Source organism: Solanum verrucosum, unplaced genomic scaffold (assembly GCF_900185275.1).
Source record: "Solanum verrucosum unplaced genomic scaffold, falcon-dt-bn FXZP01000079.1, whole genome shotgun sequence".
In the NCBI taxonomy this organism is placed as follows: Eukaryota; Viridiplantae; Streptophyta; class Magnoliopsida; order Solanales; family Solanaceae; genus Solanum; species Solanum verrucosum.
This window is the reverse complement of record NW_026020368.1, coordinates 4,887,945-4,902,051: the sequence shown is the minus strand read 5'-3', so window position 1 is coordinate 4,902,051 and position 14,107 is coordinate 4,887,945. Positions and strand designations below refer to the sequence as shown.

At 29.6% G+C, this 14,107-nt stretch overlaps 1 protein-coding gene across 1 annotated transcript; it reads left to right on the top strand.

The window, feature by feature from the left end:
- Positions 1-517: 517 nt before the first annotated feature.
- On the top strand, positions 518-1,283 carry LOC125838116 (auxin-responsive protein SAUR32-like). The gene has a single exon (XM_049517170.1). It carries the CDS (start codon positions 739-741, stop codon positions 1,099-1,101), a length of 363 nt encoding a protein of 120 aa, XP_049373127.1. The 5' UTR covers positions 518-738; the 3' UTR covers positions 1,102-1,283.
- The last annotated feature ends 12,824 nt before the right edge of the window (positions 1,284-14,107 follow it).

Here is a 14,107-nt window from a genome sequence, read left to right as displayed (position 1 = left end):
AATAATATAGTCAGTGTAATTTCATGTATAATGTCGGAAAAGGCATAATACATAAATATGTCATTTAACTTGGCTTTAGCTGACATGTATATTCTTCAACTTTGAGTGTAAACAATTAGATACTTAATTTTGTATAAAATTGAATAACTAGACACACGTATCTTATCTGACATAATAAATGTAAGATGCCACGTAGGATACAAAATTGTCATTTATGACGAATGTATCTATTTGTTTAATTTTATACAAATTTAAATGTATACTTATGAACACACAAAGTTAAAGGTCATAGTTACTAACTAAAGTCAAGTTAAGAATATGTTTATGTATTATGCGAAAAGAAATGTTCGAAGGTTATTAAAAAGATAGAAGGTTATTTTTTATTGACCTTCGATTCAAGTAAAAACATATCAAAGAGCCAATTACAATTTTCCTCTTGACCATTTCAGCTAATTTTATTTTATCCTTTTAAGAATACTATAGTATTCCTCTTCCCCTGTATATAAATAGACTTGTCTGGTTCTTACAAAACCCCCAATTCTATCTCAAAAATTTCAAATACAGATCAGATATATGCAGTAGATGATGAGCAATATCCCAAAATCTCTAACAGATTCTTCTTTTACTCTCTTCAAACTCGCCATCTCGGCTTCTGATCCTTGGCCTTTCTCTACTGTTTTCTTATAACAACCTCTTTCTCCGTATTTTTTCTCCAATTTTGATTCAAACACAAAAAAAATGGGTCATAATCATCATCTCAATTTCCATTTTCACGTCCCTCATATCCATTTTCATCTCCATCATCATCATCATCATCACGGAAAAAGAGAATTGAAGGACATACCGAAAGGATGTTTGGCAATAACAGTAGGACAAGGTGAAGAGCAACAGAGGTTTGTGATCCCAGTGATATACATAAATCATCCCCTGTTTATGCAGCTATTGAAAGAAGCAGAGGAAGAATATGGATTTGATCATAATGGACCTATTAATATTCCTTGTCATATCGAAGAATTTCGACATGTTCAAGGGATAATTGATAAGGAAACTACTTCTCAACACCAGCATACTCACAATAACCCCTGGTGCTTCAAAGCATGATTTCTTCCCAATACTATAACTACTTTTTGACTCGAATTTTTGTTTGTATTTGATTTTTTTTTCTCTCTGTATCTTTTTTTTTTTTTGCTGTTTCTCACGATGTTCATATACATACATAATTGTTGTGAAAGACGATGACGAAAATTGAATGATATAATAATAGTACTGAGTTTTTGTTGTTTTTTGCTTCTTTACAATGGAGTCTAGTTGAAAGATAATCAACGAGATGATAGTACTTCATTATCATCGAACTGAGATCTCAGTAACATAGTTGGTTGATTATTTGAACCATCACTTTACTATAGTTCGATTTTTCACTTTATAATCTCCTCCTCGCCTTCCTCTTATCCCCAATAGAATTTTTTTTGAAAAAAAAGTTTAGTTCTTCAATATTCAACTTATGAAGGAGCTTAGATAGTCTGATGAAATCAGGCGTGGTGCGTGAGCTAGAAATTATAAATTTTTAATTTGGCAAATGTTTAATTTAATTGTATAATTAAATATTTCGACGCTACTTAATGTCATCCACTTTGTTCTTTTCTTTATTGAAATGTGGACCTTTTTTTTTTTTTTTTTTAACCCCGCAGCCGCTACAATCTTTGCCACAGCCTCTGCCCTTCGGGTGAGCATTATGTGGTGAGCACTTTGTGTGCACTGGGTAAACCCCCCACTGTGTAATAGCTTGCAAACCACACAGGTGATGTAAACCGCACTAGGCAAGCCCTATGCGACAGGCTCGACTCAGAAGGCATTGAGGGGGGATCGATCCCTCAAACCAACTGAGTCATCCCGAAGGACTATGTGGACCTTCTTGTTCATACTTTTTATATATGATTTCTTCGCTTTTGGCTAAGGGGAGCGTTTTCTTACTAGTAAAATTATTTTCGTGTGATTTATGAATTGCTAATTTAAGTTGTGGTATCAATTATTGATATTTGCATTAATGTAAACGATTTCGGTGTTTAGCATTTCAAGTTACCTTTTTTTGTTCTTTGCTTTTTGGCATTCTATCTCATCCAATACTTTTGGATCTTCCTTTTTCTGGGAGATGACGGCATTGGTTGATTGAGAATTTGGAATACTAGTTTTCTTAAGATAAGTATATTTGGACAACTGTTATCTTCTTTTATTTAACTTTGAAGACACGGTTTCTTAAGGAATTTGCATCAATTCTTTCGAAAGAATAATCTTGAAAGGTACATTTAACTCCTTCCACTAAGATTTTTTAACTTTTTTTTGGGGGATTTAGATCACCGGCTTTAGAACTTAAGGGCCAAGAGATGTAGTGGCGGAGTCAAGAATTTTTTTTCAAAATATGAAAAAGTTAACATACGAAAAACCAAAGACGGTTCAACGCATGCTTTATATATTTGAATCATATATAAACATTGTAAATCAAAGCATATGTGAACGGTGAAGGAATAATAATAAACCAACTTAATGATTGCTACTACGCGTAATGTAGAAGGCTAGGTAAGATCATTAAATAATGCAGCGCAAATATATTTTATTTATAATGGTGTTTAATGGATTCATAATGTGAATGTGAAGACTTAATATGGGTCCATGAGAAAATATTAAGGCAAGTAATCATACTTGATAGCACATGAAAAATATATTCTGATCTTAAAAATTCACTACAAAGCTAATTGGGGGGTTGGGTTGGAGTGGATTCTCAGTATCATTAATAAATATTTTGTTTGAAAAGATAGTATTTTAATAATTCATAATTAATTATAAGTTTCAACTTTTATTGTTTTTAACCTTTTTTTTACTAATTAGATTTGTTTTAATTTCAATATATTACAATCTTTTGAAATAACTTTTTAGGTTTACTGTTTCCTATATTAACATTTAGTAATAAAGAACTTAAATGTCCCTCTGACAAACGGGAAATGTGAAGGAATTAAAATTTTATCCCAATAAATATGACATGATAGTGTAAGAATTGTTTACGATTATTTTTTTCTAAAAAAAATGTCGTTTTGTTTTATAGTGTAAGAATTGTTTACAACCTATAGAAGAGAGACTTTTTTTGATTCGCTCTTTTTACTAAATTCGATTTTACCCAATATAGTATTTTATTTAAATTCAATGTGAAGAGAGATTATTTGATTTCACATGGCATTTAATGTTTAATTAATACTAATATTTGAATGCCAAAGAAGCATTTGACCTTAGAATTATGACTTTGACACATTAGTTTTATAATTGGTTTACTTGCCTTACCAAGTCTTTCCCAATGGTGTCGATGCCACGTTTCTTTTTATTTGAATATAACTAATTATAATTAAATTCTACTACTACCATTAATTACTATTTTAAAATTTAATTTGAATACAACAGCTTGTCATGTTTAATTTTGTTTTTAAAAGACTATTTTACGAGGTCTCTTTGTATTTTAAAATTTTTGAATCTATTTTTCAAGAAGAATATACTTCGAAGAGTATTGACTATTGAGATATCCTTCTCATGATTGTATTATTAAAAGGATTTGTTTTACTAGTGTAGAATTTAAAATTTTGGTTACCGACATAAAACTTGAGGGCTAAGATACGATTTCAAATACTCGACTTAATGTCAATCAAGTAAGTAGAAATTATAAGGGATAAGGGTCTGAAAAATACCTCAATTTTGGTCGAATTTGTTGTTGCGATACTAAACTTTCATGAGGACCTATTACCTCCCTAGACTATTTAATACCGTATTTTAAACATATTTATTTGCCTACGTGAACATAAAAAATAATGCAAAATTATAAATAGTAATGTGTCTACGTGGACACATATATACCTTTAAAATACACTATTAAATAGTTCAGGAGGTAAAAAATACGGTATTAAATAGTCTAGAGAGGTAATAGGTCCTCATGAAAGTTTAGTATCGCAATAGCAAATCCGACCAAAGTTGAGATATTATTCAGACCCTTATCCTAAATTATAACATATTATAGTTCAAAATGTCAATAGGACTGATAAGGATAGAGTGGTTTTTTTTTTCATTTAGCTAAATCTTAATGGGTGAAATTGACCCATAAGTATTTTGATAGAAAGTACGTTTTTCATCTCATATTAGTTAGTTTACATTTATCCTTTATATATGTCCCTTAAAAAATCAAATATAAAAGTTTATAGCTTTCTTTATACTCCCTCTTTCCACTTTTATTTGTCATGTTGTGATTTTCAAAAGTTAATTTGACTGATTTTCAAAGTTAAATTAGATTACATTAATTCGATATTTTAAACAAAAAAAATAGATATTCAAAAACTATATGAAAAGTACTATAAATTGCAATTTTTTGCATATCAATATGATGAAAAAATACATCTTAAAATGTTAGTCAAAGTTTCTATAGTTTGACACTAAAAATAGAAACCATGACAAACAATAGTGGACGGAGGGAGTAATTTTTTGTTTCTGCTTCTACTTTTTTTAAAAAAGCTGATTTTTTTAGAAAAACTGTTTCTACTTTCATTTAAAAACACTTTTACTGATTTGTCATACACTTAAATTTTTCAACAAAAATATTTTTTCTCAAAATAAGTATTTCTCACCTGTCAACAACGATGCCAAACAGAATTTGAGCAATCGTATAACATCAACCAATAATTATTACTTGTTGGAACTTGGAACTCATCAAATCTTATGATATGTAAACGATATTATTAACTTTGAGAATATCTCATATATCAAAGTTAAAATAAGAAAAATATTAATTTTATTTTGATTTTATAAAATAAAAACTAACAATTAATATGAGATAAAAGAAATACTACCTCTGGTTTATAAAGAATGATCTGCTTTTTTTTAGCCCCCCTTTTTGGCAACATTTTAATTTCAGCTTTAAGCGTGACATATTTAAGATCACAAGATTAAAACACAATTTGATATATTTATCATAACTTTAATTTAGGACTATAAGATTGAAAAATCTTTTATATTTTCTTAAATTTGATGTCAAATCAAATTAGGTCATTCTTTTATAAACGGAAAAAAAAAAATACTCCATGAAATATTCAAAGATGTGATTATTAAAAATACGTTGAGGGCCAAGAGATTGATCATAAAAGCAGATTGCTTTGCGTACGAATCCAACTAATGATTGTTTCTTGGCTTAATATTGACACTTCATTTGAGCCGATTATGCAGTGGCAGAGGCGTATTTAGGATTTTGAGATAATGGGTGCACTGTTATAAAAAGATTGATCTATGATATAAATTTGATCGGTCCGACATTTAGAAAGAAAAATAAAATAGGATAAATATAATTCAAATTTCTAACATCGCGGAGAGAGGTGCACCTAGTCATAATCGCATTATATGATACTTCAAGTGTAGGTTCACAAACCTATATTTCAATATTTTCTTTAAAATATAACACTACTATATATGCTCTCGGGAGGGGACTATGGGTTCACGTGAACCCGGTGACCCCCCCCCCCTAGATACGCCTCTGAGTCCAGTGTTTTAAAAGGCGTGAACGTGAGGTGAAGCGTTTTATATCGTACGAGGTAAAACGTAAGTTTTGAGACACAGGACGTAAGCTTCATGGATCTATGATGCATAGTACCATGTATATTCAAGTTTTTTAATTTTTATTACCAAGAAAATAAGCAAAAGTAAAACTTTCAATGATTTTACAAATAAATAATCTATAATATATAGAAAAATATATTATGATTTTTATTTGAGATAGGGATTAATAACTAATAATGAAGAAAAAAAATATTATAATTACTATTTGAGAAATGTCATTACACCAATAACAAAAAATATGATTTAATGCAAAAAAAGATTGAAAAACCAAAAAAAAAATGTCTAGAGCGTACGTTTTTACGTTCAGAGCTTATGTTTTTACGCTCAAGGTTACGCCCCAAATTCTAGGATTTGCGCCCTATGAATCTACGTTTTTTATTTGCGCCCTGGAGCGTTTTTTATACTCCCCGCCCCGAGACAGCTTGCCTCCGAGATTCATCCAAAATTATTTTTGAAAACACTGAGTGCTACAGTGGATCACCAGAAAATATGGTACAATTGATGAAATCAAGTGTCTTTTTCAATCATATACAATATAAATTTAAACGAATACAAGACATCTAAAGGAAACCAACCCAAAAAAGGACTAAGGTGGAGCACAAAAACCATTAAGGCCATGTGAGGAAATTTTCATTACTGGTGAGTTTGACACAACCTGGGAGATGGTGCTATATTTCTCTAATTGAACTGTAACCAACTAATACTACTTCTGAATTTAATTAAAGTGGACGTTTTTCTTGACAAAATAGGACTCTTTAAAAAGACAATTTACATTTTAGACGCTCCATCATGTTCCCCTCCTTGAAAATAAGATTCATTTAACATAATTTATAAAATAAAATTAATAACGTAACATAAGTTATAAAAGTTAGTATATGATTAAATTATCTTTCTATGAGTTTTTTAAGAAAATATTCATTATCTCTCCTCAGAGTCGTTCGATTTTGAAGTTTATCGGTTTGACTTATTGGTTATCGGTTTGAGAGATGTTAAATTGTTATAGAACCATTAAGATATTGATTTATCGGTTATTGATTGTTATCAATTCGGTTATCGGCTTCACCGTTAAGATTTGACATAGAAAAAATCATTCAAAATCACTTAGAAACAAGGTGACAAACCAAATGAACCATGCACATGAGTTCATAAGTTACATCTTTGCTCAAAAACAAACACTTTTATATTGTAGAATAACCGAGAGTTTGAGACAACAAGAAATAAAAGTAGGAAACCAAACTCTATGCCAAGGAGTACTTTATATACAAAATAGTATAAATACAATTATTTAATTTGTTATCGGGTTATCGGTTAACCCGTTAAGAAAAAACCTCAAACCGTTAAGAACCGATAACCCGATAAGAAAAAAAATCAAAATTGTTATCAAACCGTTAAACCAATAACTCATTATTGATAAACCAATAACTTTTTTTCGATGCGGGTTATCAATTTCAGTTCGATTTTGAACAGCCCTACCTCAGAACTTAAGTGTTGGATAAATTTGATGAAAAAATAAATTACCATAATGTTTTTCTAATTTTTTTAAAATGACAATTATTTTGAATTAACATAGATAAAGAATAATTACGTATAAGTGGATGCCAAAGAAGGTGTTTGACCTGGAATATGTTAAGATGCATTTCCCAAAGTTGACTTGAATTGGTACAAAAATCCAATGGTGGGAGAAGTGATTTCTCTTCACAAGTCTTCCTATATATGGTGTTGATGAGGTCCTTGTCCTCTTCGTTTTGAATAACTAAAAATTACAATATTTGATTTTGACTTCATATCTTTTCTTTTCTATTTATGTGCGAGTGAACGGAAAATAAAATATTTTTTCAAGTAAAAACTTAAAATCATCAATAATATGAGTAGGTTCATGGGTCGGTCCAACTCAATTTGTGAATTAATAGGTTATGTTGCAATTTTTAAAGTTATTTAAGAATAAATTTTTTAGCCCTGTCCAAATAAGCTCATTGACTCGTAAGCTTGAGCAATGGGGGTTGGAGCAGCCCATAGACCAAATAAAAAGATCATTAAAAAATAACAATAAAATAGAGTATTAAAAATAACGAGAGAACTCCAAATTTAAAGTCTTAAACCATCATATATATAAATATTACAAGGTCCAAAATTTCAAATATAAATCAAGATATATATTTGCATAGAATGACAATGATTTCAAATTAAAGTCATACAACTAAAATCTTTTGTTGAAGTTAAACTTAATAAGTGTTGGGTATTTGTCTTGAAGTTTCTTTCCATAATTAAATAGATTTTCTTTTTCCTAAAAGAAAAACATAAAGTCTCTATATTTGGCTAGTCATTTTCTTATAGGAAAAGAGTTAGGACTCCGTAAATAGAGGCTCGTTCATTCTAACTTAATTCGCATTCACAATGTAGTCCTAAAGGCTTTGAGAGTTTCGGTTATGGAAGAATGTGTGGGACACAAGTGATACTTTATGTACTTGTGTGAACCTCTTTGTATTCCGAGTTAATTGGGTGAGGTTATTTCTCTCGATATTTTGTACTCTCATATTTATATAGTGAATTGCTTATCTCCTTTGTGGATGCAGGTCAATTGACCACACCACGTTAAATCTTTTTGTATTTTGGTATATTTCCAGTTTGTCTTCTTACTCATGGCCTTTCGAAATTTACTTTGTTAGCTTCCATATGACACCTAATTATTTCGGTCCTAACAATAAGTAAGTATTATTAAGATTATTTTGTTATTAGATTTGAGACCTGATTAACAAATAGTAACACTATATAATATTGTCTATCGATATTTGTGTTAACATTTCATAAAAAAAAGAAGACTAACCCAACGTGGACAGCACATGTAGTAATGAATTGGCTGACTATTCTGGCTTACCAAAATAATGAACTAGCTTAATCTACCCATTAAATTTCAAAGCCGGAGTGAATTAACCCGAATTGAATGAATCGAACCATATTACATCTCTAATTTTAGGTGGCTTAAGTCATTTGTAGTCACTTAAAGTTATCCGTATATATCACTTGAATATTTTATCTCACGTTTGTTCTAATTGAACACCTTTATTAGTAAAAAAAATACTTGTTAAACATTTTTTGACAATCAACTAAAAATAGAAATTGTCTGTCATACACTCGCGATGACATGACATAGTAACTAATAAGAATAAGACATGTGGCCTTGGGCCCATAATAACAATTAAAAATAAAATAAAATCAAAATTGTGTTTTCACCCCCCCTCCCCCCCTAAAAAAAAGTAAAAACCTTTCTCCTCATTCAGGGGCGACTCAATAAGATTGGAGGCCTAAAGTCAAACCTTAAAGAGGAATTGTTAGCATTACTCTATAAGCAATATATGTATTAGGAAAAAAATCAAGTCTTTTTATTTGATTGAGTATTTCCATTAAATCATTATCTTCTACTTGTATTATTTCTCTTATTATATATATATATATATATATATATATGGTTTTCCACTCGGTGTTCGGAACCCACATTGGAGCTCCGACTAAATTCGGATCGAGCTCTGGAGAGCCTATTCGGGGGTGGCGCTCCCAACAGAATTTTCTCCATACCCAGGGCTCGAACCCGAGACCTCTGGTTAGGGTGAATCACTCCCACCATAATAACAAAAGTTCAAGAAAAATTAATAAATAAAGTTAGAATAATAAAATCTGGCTCACGAATTTGATGAGTTGATATAACAATATTGAAATAGTGTCGCGTTCCTTCAATATAATGATTGTTTGTTGCACTTCTTAAGATTTTGAAGAAAGACACTCAAAAGCAATTTTTGTTCTTTTTTAACTTGTAAGCAACATCAAATCATTTTTTTTAGGAGAGAGTTCAATATTGAGAATAAAAATAATAAAATAGAGAATAGAAAAGATGAGTATAAGGTCAAATTTTTAGGAGATAAATAAGGAAATACAATTTCCTACTTAAGAAAATTATTTTCAAAAAGTGTTTCATTCTCTTAGAAAAGTGGGAAAAACTAACGGTTATTTTGTTTTATTATACTTCTTGCATGGTTTTTTTAATTTAAAAATACATATAATTCTAAGTAATATGTATAACTATTTTTTTTTTAAATTGGGGCCTTCCAAAAATATGGGGCCCCAAGCAATAACTTTAGTGGCCTAGTGGTTAAGACAGACATGTCCTTATTTTCTTCTTTGCCAAAGACTTCAGGCACCCACCCACCCCGACGTTCATCCTTCCCCATTTTTTTCTTTGCTAGTACACAACCGCCTCCGGTTGAAATCACCCACACTCCGAAAATCATCCTCACCTCGATGATCTCACACCTACCTCCTCTCCTTTAACGATTTCAAAGAAAATAATTTCAAATACATATTAGTCTTGTCGAAAAAAATGGAGTTTCACCGGAATTATTTTTGACTCAATTTAATTTTTATTTTTGATGAAATTCTCTTCTATAACTCAAACGAAAATCTTTATCAGTAAATTCTTTTGATTTTTTGTGTTTTGACTAGTTATTAGTATTTAATTGATGCTTTTTCGATGAAGAAAACAATGACGACTATATTGATGATGGCGACATGATGCTAGAAAGAAAGAAAGAATGAGGGAAAATGCATAAATTTCCCCCTGAACTTGTACCGAAAAGTCAGTTACACGCTTAAACTATATATTACGGCGACCTATTACACACCTAATCTTGTTCAAAGTGATATTAATACTCCCTCAGAACGTGACATGACAAAGAAAGTGTGTTCACCTTCCTTAAGGTGCGTGAGAAGAAAAAAAATATGTTAGAATGAAAAATTTGAACACATGGCACTAATAATATATGCGTGAGTATAATTTTTAATGTATTAATTATTTCAATTTTCTTTCTTTTTAATCTTTTTATTGGTGGACCCAATTTCTTTAAAGCATTTACACTTTTCTTAATTTTGAGTTGTTCTTCTTCTTAAGGAATCACTAGATTTGAACAATGGAAGCACATCCAACACTCTACCTTAAAGAGGAACTCATAAAAAGAAATAGAAAAGAGTGGAGAATATGATGACTTCCAAAGAAAAGTTAATAATTTTCAACTTAAAATTCATGATTTTTCCGTTCGAACTCGCCGGAAGATTCACCGGAGAAGATTACCAAAAAATAATTACGAGAAAGATAATGATTTCTATTGAAAATCTTATAACATTTAAGCATAAAATTCATGATTATATTGCCTAAATTTATCAAAAGTTCACCGAAGAAAATGATTTCTCCATCTTTGTCTTCTCTATTCTCGCCGGAGCACTACCTACAATCACCACAATGTCCATTTTATGTCTCAAATCATCAATAACATATTTTGATTAATCATTACACACAAAGAATACTAATGAAATGCTTGATTTACATATTAGTTATCAAGTTTTTTACAGATCTGAGAATTTTATTTGTTCCACCGGCAACAATGGTGTTGCCCATCGCCTATCGCCAACATCTCTTAACTTGACTTACTGACTACTATTTTCTCTTCAAATTTTTATTTTTTTCCTTCAATTTATGAACAATGGAGAAGAAGAAGAAATAGATTTTAAAAAGAGAAATGTATGGTGAGAGGAGGAAGATGCCCAAATCTTTATTCTTTTGCAAAATTGAAGAAAATATCAAGAGATAAAGATTTTTAAAATTAAAAAAATATTATTTATGTATGAAAACGTGTGTACAACACTTCTTTCTACATAAGTGAAATTGTCTTCGGAAGGGGGTATTAATATCACTTTGAACAAGATTAGGTGTGTAATAGGTCGCCAATATAGTTTGAGTGTGTAACTGACTTTTCGACACAAATTCAGGGGATAACTTATGCCTTTTCCGAAAAAATGAAGGATTAGATGGAAAAGAGGTGTGTCGAGGGATGGTGACGAAGGAATTCGCTTGATGACAATATTGGATTGAGTAGTGAGGGAAGACAAATTGGGGAAGATGATACTAGGGTTTTTTTAAATTTTTTTATATGTTCAAGTTATAATTTTTCTAATGTTGATGTCCATTTTTGATTGGTCTGCAAAAAAAAATATATGGTTTCACGCACTTGATGTGTAATACACTCATGATGCCATGTCATCAAAAAGTATTTAATAGGTACATATTTTGAATTGTAAAAATGCTCAATAGGTGTCTAAATGAATTATGTGAACAACTTTAAGGGACCGCAACACGACTTACGTTGAGTTGATTCTACTACTTATATTAAGTGTGGATAACCACATAGATGATGGTTAACATGTCTGTAACACCTGTGTAGTTCCACACTTACATATATATTTGTCTATTTATTTTTTCTTTCGTTTAATTTGTTTGTCTTATTTTTTAATTTTTTATATATTTACAAAAATATGTAAAAATACTATAAATCATGATAATTGACAACTTAAAATATTTGTAAAAAAACCATATAAAAAATTCAATTGCTTATAAAAAAAATGATTGATTCATACAATAAATCTATTTGTGTCACATAAAATGAGATAAAAGAAGTAACACGTATTATTTAATTTGAAAACTATGTAAAAAATATTGTAAATCTCAATAATTAACAACATTTGTTTGACTCTTGAATTTCTATATGTGCTACACATATTGGGACAAGAGAAGTAACATATATTATTTAAAAATTACGTAAAAAATACTATAAATTACAATAATTAAAAAACTTAAAATATTTAAAAATCATATTAAAATTTAATTAATTCTTTAAATTTTATCTATATCACATAAAGTGAGACAAAAAAATAACAGATATTAAACTCTTGCTAGCACGGACATCTGTGTCTAGTAAACATTTAAAGGTGTATATGTGAATGCAAGTGGGCAATTGGACGAAAATGTCAAATTACTTGTGCTGGATGCAACAATCACTACAACATATGTTTTGTTATCATTTTTGTTTATTCCAACAACGATTTATCCATTAAAGAAAAAAAAGTATCATTCAAATATTCCACAACTTTTGGACACCTTCTTTACGTTTCTCCTGATTTCTTGTATCTTTGGTTTATCTTTTATTTATAATTAATATTTGAATTATAATTTAAGCACAAGACTATTACTTTCTCCGTCTCATATTAGATGTGCACTTTTAATTTTACACGGTGATTAAAAAATCATTAATACATTGGAAGACTTTATTATTTTTCCCTTTGTTTATATCAATGCACATTAAAATTAATGGAAAAAAATAGGAATTGTAGTAATCTAGGAAGTATTAATTGTAGTGGTAAAATGGAAAAAAATTAATTAATTCTATCCTAATTTAGTAAGTGCTCAAGTAATATAGGACAAATATTTTTAGTAAGATGTCCATCTAATATGGGACGGAGGGAGTAGCAAAAATGAAAAAAGGAAATAAAAAATGAAAATTGGAGTCACTACTAGAGATTGTCATGTCAAGCAAATTGAATTATACCTTTAACATTAAAGGATGTATTAGTAATGTTGAGATTAATTATGCAAGAATAAAAGCAAAAAGTAACTGGTAATTCCACATCAAATTGCATACCAATATCAACCTATATATAGTGCATCTCATCATTTTGGTAAAATTGTGCTACTGCTATTACTAGTTGACTCTATGAAAAATTATAAACATAGGGTGTATTCGGTAAGGAGAAAAATATTTTTTGATTTTTCTATGTTCAATTGATCAAATATTTAAAAATTATTTCTTCAAGGTCATCCTCACCCTCTTAAGATTCCACATTTTCAGCCCACCTCTGTAGCCGTCACGCACCTCTTAACCACTTCATATAGTATTTATTTTTATTATAAACAAATACTTTAAGAGTAATATTTTTTATTTCTATATGGAACACAAAAAAATAAGTAAATTAAAAAATCCACATATTTTTCTAAAAATTATTTTCCTTCACGAAAACACCTCCTTAGTTTAGGGTTTTGAAATAGTCACTAGTCACCTCTCTAGAGTGTGCAACAAGCCCTCTGACTTAATTATGTGATTATGTTTGACTCGATACAGTTTTTAAAATAATTTAAAAGTTGTCATGAGGTTTCTATAATTATAATAATAAAAATGTATTAATAACAAGTATTATCAAATATTTAAAAAGTTCTTGCAAGAAGAAATAATAATAAAAAGTATCACATAAGATTTTAACCAAGTAGGGAGATCAGGAAAGGGAAGTAAGTATACAGAGATTATAAGTGAACAACAACTAGTGCTAGATTAGGATGTTTACCCGTAAAACGGTACAGTTAAAATTTAAGAGAAATTATGGAATAAGGTAAAAATATCAATATATTTATAGAAAATAGCTACAATTTTTTTTAAAATACAAAAATTATTATGTTGTTTTTATAGAAAATTTTCTCCCTTGCCCCTCTCTCTCTTCGGCCATTAAAAAGAAATCTATTCAAATGTATTATGTAGCACTGTATTCAATCAAATAATGTAAGAGTTTATATTTTACTTCAATTGTGTTCGAAAAATTA